This window comes from Serinus canaria, chromosome 6 (assembly GCF_022539315.1).
Source record: "Serinus canaria isolate serCan28SL12 chromosome 6, serCan2020, whole genome shotgun sequence".
In the NCBI taxonomy this organism is placed as follows: Eukaryota; Metazoa; Chordata; class Aves; order Passeriformes; family Fringillidae; genus Serinus; species Serinus canaria.
Genome location: NC_066320.1, coordinates 3393110 through 3401361, shown reverse-complemented (window position 1 = coordinate 3401361; position 8252 = coordinate 3393110). Strand labels below are relative to the sequence as shown.

Below are 8252 nucleotides of genomic sequence, written 5' to 3'. Positions count from 1 at the left end.
TGACACGTGGTTGAAGAGGAAGGGCAAGTTAAAATGCAATTTAGAATAAATAAATTATTTTTTGCTTAATTCCTGAGGAATTTCTGAACCCACCCAGTGCCACCCCTGCCATGGCAGGGACACCTTCCACCATCCCAGGCTGCTCCCAGCCCCAAAGTCCAGCCTGGCCTTGGGCACTGCCAGGGATCCAGGGGCAGCCCCAGCTGCTCTGGGCACCCTGTGCCAGGGCCTGCCCACCCTGCCAGGGAACAATTCCTAATTCCCAATATCCCATCCATCCCTGCCCTCTGGCAGTGGGAAGCCATTCCCTGTGTCCTGGCACTAGGACAAGGAGAAAATAAGGAGCTTCCAAGGAATAAACTCTGCAGCTTCATGGATTTTTGTGCTGCTTCAAGTCAGGCTCCTCTCCTTGACATAATTTTCATGGGCTCTAAAAGTATCAGGAGACCTGGCAAGAGTGCTGGAGCTCTGTGCCTCTGCCTACAGCCAGGAAAAGTCTTATTTTAATCAAAGTAACCACTCTGAGCACAGATCCTGGTAAATTCAATTTAATTCCATCCCAATAATTATTCCAGGGCTCTGATACATCTTCCTTTATTTGTTTTTTTGGTTTTTTGGGTTTTTTTGCAAGACGATGTTGATGTTAAACTCAAATTTGATCCATCACAGCAAAATTCATAACAAATCTAGAGGAAGTTTAGCAGCCTGAGTTTGAAATTGCTGTAGATGAGGCTTCACAGCCTCTGCAAGGCTCATGGCAGACTCTATGCAGCCATCAAAGTTGGAACGAGTGAATCCATCACCCCCACAGATCAGGAGAGGCTGAGTGTGAAGAATCATCTGTCCTGGACAATTGGGCACAGCTCTGGTAACCTGAGAATGACAAACATAAAGGGAGTGGGAAGAGAAAGTGTTTCATTTACCTGAATTTCACACCAGAAAGATCTGAGCTCCTGAGAAGCACATCACAGAAGCCCAGGGTGATTTGGGTTGAGAGGGACCTTAAAAATCATCTCTGCCATGGGCAGGGACACCTTCCACCATCCCAGGCTGCTCCAAGCCCTGTCCAGCCAGACCTCCCACCCCAAAAGGTAAATCCAAGCATTGACCATCAAAGTACCACAGTAGAATACTTACTTCTGGGAAGAGTAAAACGTGACTGTGTGTGGAAATTTAGAAACTTTACAGCCTGTTCTGTATTATTCTCAGCAGATGTGGCATGTCTGACCCTGGTGTAGAGATCTAAAAAGGTGTGAGGGTGATCTCACATCAGCAAAGTGGGGTTGGCAAAATCCCAGACAGGTTCAGCACAGGGAAGGGAACCTCCTGTCCCAAAATCCCAGGGTCACTGAGGCTGGAAAATCCCTGCCAGCCCATGGAGTCCCAGCTGTGCCCAGTGCCCACCTTGTGCCCAGCCCAGAGCACTGAGTGCCACCTCCAGCCCTTCCTGGGACACCTGCAGGGATGGGCACTGCAAAGCTCCCTGGGCAGCCCCTGCCAAGGCCTGAGCACCCTTTCCATGCAGAAATTCCTGCTGCTGTCCAACCTACTAAGTTGATACTCCTAAATTTTTCTTTTGATCATTCCATGGATTTCCACCCAGTAAACCATTGCTGTATCCCCTCGTGGGCCTGTCAGCTTCCAAGGAATCTTGCTGAACCCAGGGGATTTTTCCACTGGTTCAGATGTACCCTCAGCTGGCCACTGCTGAGACATTCTCTGCCACTGCCATGTGTGGATGAGATGCAAAGCACCCACATTTATGCTGCTGGCTGCATTTTCTGCTGCTGGGTGTTACCATCTTTTCAAAGGAGGAAACTAGCTGAAATAACCAATTGTAACCCCTCACCCTTTATCCAGCTCAACAGAGGAGTCTATCCAGGTATGGCAAATCCAGACAGAGCTTCTCCCTCAGACTAGTTTTAAGTCAGTACTTAATTTATTCCTGAATTTTTCTCACAGTTCAAGCTGAGTACAAACAACACAGAAAGTCTTGGCAGAGAAAAAAGTCTTTTTTGAGTGTCCTTTCTTCTTGGCTACCCAGTGTTTATTTGATGCTGGTTGTACCAAACAGCTCCTACCCCTCCTGGTATTTGGTCAAAGATCTTGGAGGTGTTTTCCAGCCTCAGTAATTCCATACAAAGTGACTGTGCCAAAGACACAGGGTGGGCTGGGAAGCTGCTGGGTCTGAATGCTAATGGTGCCTTCACCATAATTAGAGCAAGGGGGATCCAGAGCTGCAGCTGTGCTGCTAAGTAGTGTCAGTAGAATTTTGGAAGTCCTAATCCCTCATCTGCCATGGATAATTGTAATGTCTGCATTTTAATCCCAGGATTGTGTTTGGCCATGTGAAGGATGTTACAGCCGGATTTAATTAACGAGCAGGATAAACCCCAACTAAAAGAGGCAGGGGAAACAGGCACCCATCTTATCAGCTCCCTTGGCCTCTGTGGCAACAGCTTATTATAATTGAAAGTAAAGAGAGCTTTAGGAGAAAGAGGGAGCTCTGCCCCAGATATTTCATTTAGGCAGTGATTATTTTATAGGGTGGCTTTAGAGATCTCTTTATTGAGATAATGGGTCTGACCTACACGGACTTATCTGCGACCTAAGACATATTGACATTCATCCACCAAATTACAGGCTGGTGATAATTCCTCCTGTGGCACCAGCAGCTGCTGGACTCAGGGCTCTGGCTGGCAGCAACAGAAGCAGGAGCTGGATGGGGTTTGGGAACCCTGTCCAGAGCTGGATCTGTTGTGTTTGCAGGGACTGCCCTGACAAAGGCAGGAATGATGCATTTGATTTTATGTTTTTAGAAGGTTAATTTATTACTTTATTATACTAAAGAATATTATATTATACTATACTAAAGAAAAAAGAAAAGATATTTACTGAATGTTAAAAAAGATAATAATGAAAACTTGTGACTCTTTCCAGAGTCCAGACACAGCTTGGCTGTAATTGGCAAATGAGTTAAAACAACTCACACTAGAATTTAATTAGGTAATTACTTTTGGGTAAACAATTTTTAAATACATCCTACATGAGCAAAACACAGGAGAAGAAAATGAGATAAGAATTGTTTTCATTTTCTTTGAGGCTTCTCAGCTTCCCAGGAGAAAAATCCTGGGCAAAGGATTTTTCCAGAAAATGTGAGTGCCACATGGATCCAACTCTTCCCCCCTCCCACCCACAGCTCTCATGAGCACCAGCAGCTCTCAGCAGGCAAGGCAGGAGAAAAGTCAGATGTCACAACCAGGGAACCTTAGCAGTGACACCTGTTTGTCCAAAAACCCCCCCCTGAACTGATAAAGGGGAACTTAGAGAACACACCCCGATTTTGATAGGTTTTATTTAAGTATTAATACCCGTGCTGAGGTTGTTTTTGCAATCCACCAATGCTTTACTTGCAGAAAAATAAACTTTGTGCTAACAAGACCAGGTTCCCAAATTGGATGCAGATCAAGGGGTAAGAGCAGACTCCACAACAGCCATCCCCTGCAACTTCAAAAAAGGAAAAATTTTTGGGGGACTGCTTTAAAAGTAAATATTTTGCATCAACCTCCACGTTCAAATTCACCAATGTAAATTAACTTGAGAGGCTTTGGATAAACATGGAGATACACTCCAATGCTTTAGGAAATCACCAACAATTTCCTTGGATTTTTAAAAGAAGATTGCAAAATATGCACATTTTGCTATTATTACCCTTAGGTAGTTTACTTTAAAATACTTTTCACATAACATTTTGTTAAACTGAGCTGGGCCAAATCAAATAATAACAATTAGTATGTCTGTACTTCTGCTCTTCTGTGGCAGGGTGGGAATTTTGCTAATGATACCACATACTTTTGGATGCAGAGAGATGTATTGAGTCATGATTTTTAAATGCCAGTGAAAATCCCACCGAATTACGTGGGATTTACTTCTTTCCTGTACCCTGCTCCTACCCCTGCCTACCAGGAGAGCTGCATAACTCACTGCTGAGCCATGCCCACCATGTTAAAAAATGGCTAAAAATGACCTGGCTTTGCTGGCCAGCCCTGGATGCTGCTCATGGCTGCCTGGAGGAATTTGTTATGGATATTGAGCAACCATCCCCTCTCCTCTTGCTCCCTGAGGATGGAAAATGCAGCCCCAGCAGGTCCTCCCAGCTAAGTACCTGGGAGTATCTCCATCTCTGGCACTTGATGCTGCTTGGTTGAGGCAGGGAGGGCAGGATCCTCTGCAGGTGGCTGAGGATGATCTGCTGCACCTCTGCAGGGTCTGAGTCCAGGTGCTCGCTGCCAAAGGTCACAGTGGTGTGCACCACGACTGAGGGCCCAACTTCAGGGGACTCTGGAAGCAAGAAAGGAAGAGGAGAGGTGCTTTTGAAGCATTGCTCATCCATACCTGCCTTCCCCACATGCTGACAATTGTGCCTCTGGCCTGAGAGACAGCAAGAACAAAAATATCTGTGCTACCACTCTTGTTCTTCCAGGTGGGATAAAAGCACAAGGAATAACAGCACAAGTCAGGGAGGACAATCTCTGCAACAGCCTGGTCTTGGACACTTCCAGGGATCCACAGCTTCTCTGGGCAACCTGTGCCAGGGCCTCACTGTAAAAAAACTGGGGGGTTTATTTGATCTAAATTGACACCCCCTCAGTTTAAAACCATCACCCTTGGTCCCATCAGAAAAATTTATTCTCATCTTATGAAATCATAGCTCAGGTGCTGACATTGATCCCAGCAGACTTGGAAAGGGCCAGGCTTTGAAACATTTGGGGCTGGCTGCAGGTGACTCCTGTCCCCTTGGCATGTTGGCTTGCCACCTTACAGATGTGGCCTGACAGCCAGCAGCCAGAGAATTTGCCTGGATTAGGGGATTTTTGGGTGCCCCAATGAGCAGGATGGAGCAAGGACACGATGTGGGTTATGCTGCATTCCATTCAATCAAGTGATTCCCTCTCACACCCTCACCCAACAGTCCCTCTCCTGGTTAGACCTTTGTTTGGACTAGCACATTCTTCAAAGAAGATTTTGGTTTCAGCAAATGATCAAATGAGTGTTTTCTGACCCAGGAATCCACAAAGAAAGAGGTGGTTGAACACTTGCTGACCCATTCTGGCTGTTAGGCACCAAGCTGGATAAAATCCTTATCTCTGCTCTGCCACTGAAGAAACCTCCAGCTCCTCAAGCCAGAGATCCCCTCTGGCAAGGTGACACATTCCAGCTTTCCAAAACCGTTGTTGGAGTGCTCAGGGGTCATCCAAGGGTCACAACCTGGTCTCCAGCAGAAAACTGTCCATGGATGTGATAGGCACACATTTCCCACAGGAGTGTTCTCCTTATTTCAGGGGAACAGCATCGAGTATTTTTCTCACATTGCTGCCCAAAACCTGGAGCCATAATGGATCCCAATAAAAACCAAGATGTTTTCTGGCCCTCAGGGATTTGTAAGCTTCCTGGGGAGATGTGTTTTGCCATCTGACCCCCATTCTGGTCCTGGGCAGCAGGAGGGGAAGGGCTTTTGTCACACCAAACAAACCCTGGGAGGCTTCACACGGTGCCAAAAGAGAAGTCAATGTGCAGGCCTCTTAAACCCTACCTAAAAATTTAAAAAGAGCAGTGATCTACTTTACTACACCTAGAAAGAAAGAGAGGTGGAGGGTCACTTTCAGAATGCCACGCTGCTGTTTGGGAGGAGGGCCAGCGAGCTTCCCCGGTTATCCTCAGAAATCCCCGTGGTTCCTAAGGTCCCATATTCTCCCTGGAATAAAATCTGCACTCTGAGAAGGCACATTTGGGAGGAGTCATGGAAAGAATGGCACTAACTTTTTCATGTTCAGAAACCCAGCATTTCATTAGCCTTACCAACAGTTTCTGATTATTTTTCTAAAAGGCAGGCAGGGCTGGCAGAGGATTACAACACAACTGGCTGCGTAATGAGCAAAAACTTAAATAGCTCTTTAACTCTTTCATCTTCCTAAAAATTCTTATTTCAGGAAGGAAAGGAATCTCGACTCCAAAACTGAAGAGGATACTCAGGAATTACACAATGCTTAAAAACCTGCAAGGCAGATCTTCCCTTTAAATTACATAACCCCACAATCCTGGAGCAAAAGAAAGGAACCAGTTTCCCCTTTGATGTGTCATCTATCTTTAGTCCTCCTGGAATGCAGAGAGATGCAAAGACTGCAGTATTCCAGAAATAATTGATGCTGGAGAATTCCCACTGTCCCCCCCGACCTGGTATAAATATGGATGGGGTGTTTGAGGCAGCCAATCCCACAAAGTGTTTAATATTCATTCCCCACACGGGGAATTCAGCACACGCTTCTGGTGGGCTCTCCCTTACGTAACATCACCTCTGCAGGCAGGGATGGGATTCTGCCCACAGCAGCTGGGATCCTCAGCTGCTGGAAAAAGCCTTCCCTCCTGGAGGCTCCTGATTACAGCAGGAACTGGTGGCATCAGGGAAATTGCTGTCTCAAACCCACCCTGCTGTGTGATGACAACAACGAGGCCGGTTTGGGTTTCACTGGTGCAACGCCCACGAGTTGGGCGTCTTTGCTTTACTGAGTCGAGGCAGGGACTGCCACATCTCAGACAAGTGACAAGGACAGTCTGGGCTTCCAACAGCCTTTGCCTGCTGGCCTTTGAGGGCTGGACTACCTGCTTCAGGGAGATGTTATATGAGTCCCTCAGCAGGAAGCTCACGGGACCATAGAATCATAAAATGGATTGAGGATCATCCAGCTCCTGCAGGGGACAACTACCAGCTATAGTTCTTTTCTCTGGATCTCCACTGTTCAAGGCTGTTCATGAAAAAGCTGCTGTCTGAGGTGGCAGTGAGGGTGGGATAAGCCTCCATTCATTGTGGATACACCAGCTGAAGAAACAACTGGAGAAAGTGATGGCTTTTTGGGAATGATGACTGCCCTGGAAGATCTCAGCTGCCTCACCCAGCAATTCTGCTTTCTCTGAATGTTTACTTTTTGGTTGTCACCATCCTCTTCTTCAGATGAGTCCAAATAATCAAGGTTGAAGAGTGAAAGAGTGGGAAGATGATGAGTGGAGTGGAGTTAAAAGGGACAGAGAGGTGCTCCAGTGCCTCCCACTGAAATCTTCTGCAGGGCAGAGGAAGCACAGGCAGAAAAATGCAGATGCAAAATACTTGCATATGTGCTAAAACAAGCATAAAGGAACTTTTTATTCACGTGTTTTGGTTGCAGGACTTCACATGTAAATAAATTTCACACTCAACCTCCCTTGCCTGTGCTAAAGCCTGTCTCCTAGGAAGAGGCACACACACAATTTTTTCTTCTGGGAAAAATTTGCTCATGTAAACAGAACTCCCACAATTCAAGGGAAATTCTCAGTGAGAAAGGTATGTGTCCACACTGATGTTCTGGTACTTTCTAAGTATTTGTTAACAACATGCCCCAAATAATGTGCTTTGTACTTGGTTCAGCTGCATCTGGAGACAGCAAAGCTGTTTGGTAATTCCATCACGGTTCCATATTTGCTGTTCTTGGTGCTGGGGCTTTGAGACCACATGTGCAGAGAGGTGGGGAAAGCATGGGTGAATTCCTCCTTGACACTGGTAAGGATAATATCAGCAGGTCCTATTAACTATCAGTGTTTTTCATTGAACACAACAAAGGCAACAGAATCTGAGATGCAAGAAAATCTCCAGCTGAACGCTGTCAGTAACAAGGAGACAATGCCAGAGGACAAAAGATCACTCCCTATCTGGCTTTCCTTAGGCTCCTTTTTCACATATTCACCTAAGTCCCTGCTGGAGAAAGCACATCAGGGAGGCTGCATCCTTATTTCAGCCAGTCCAGCCATTCTTCTCTCTTGTCAGATCAACAGGCTAAATTCTTAGGGCAAACAACAAACTTGTGCTGGCACAGAGGGATGGAGGATCTCTCCTACAAGGAAGGAGAGCTGGGAGTGTTCACCTGGAGAAGGGAAAGCTCTGGAGAGATCTTAGAGCCCCTTCCAGTGCCTAAAAGGGGTTCCAGGAGAGCTGGAGAGGGATTTGGGACAAGGGATGGAGGGACAGGACACAGGGAATGGCTCCCACTGCCAGAGGGCAGGGAGGGATGGGATATTGGGAATTAGGAATTGCTCCCTGGGAGGGTGGGCAGGCCCTGGCACAGGGTGCCCAGAGCAGCTGGGGCTGCCCCTGGATCCCTGGCAGTGCCCAAGGCCAGGCTGGACAGGTGGAAGGTGTCCCTGCCTGTGGCAGGGGGTGGAAC

The 8252-nt window shown here is 46.8% G+C and overlaps 1 protein-coding gene across 6 annotated transcripts in view; it reads right to left on the bottom strand.

The window, feature by feature from the left end:
- Positions 1–532: 532 nt before the first annotated feature.
- The window catches only part of RNLS (renalase, FAD dependent amine oxidase), a 47615-nt gene continuing 39895 nt past the window's right edge, over positions 533–8252 (bottom strand). For 2 of the 6 annotated variants that reach the window (XM_050976283.1, XM_050976280.1), the window contains 2 exons: positions 4166–4341; positions 533–873 (listed from right to left, as the gene is read on the bottom strand). In XM_050976283.1, the coding sequence (XP_050832240.1) occupies positions 676–873; positions 4166–4341 (374 nt within the window). In that variant the 3' untranslated portion in view covers positions 533–675. Of the gene's footprint in view, positions 874–1137; positions 1243–3338; positions 3508–4165; positions 4342–8252 lie in introns of those variants that run through there. The other 4 variants (XM_050976281.1, XM_050976282.1, XM_050976284.1 and 1 more) reach the window with 4 other exon arrangements.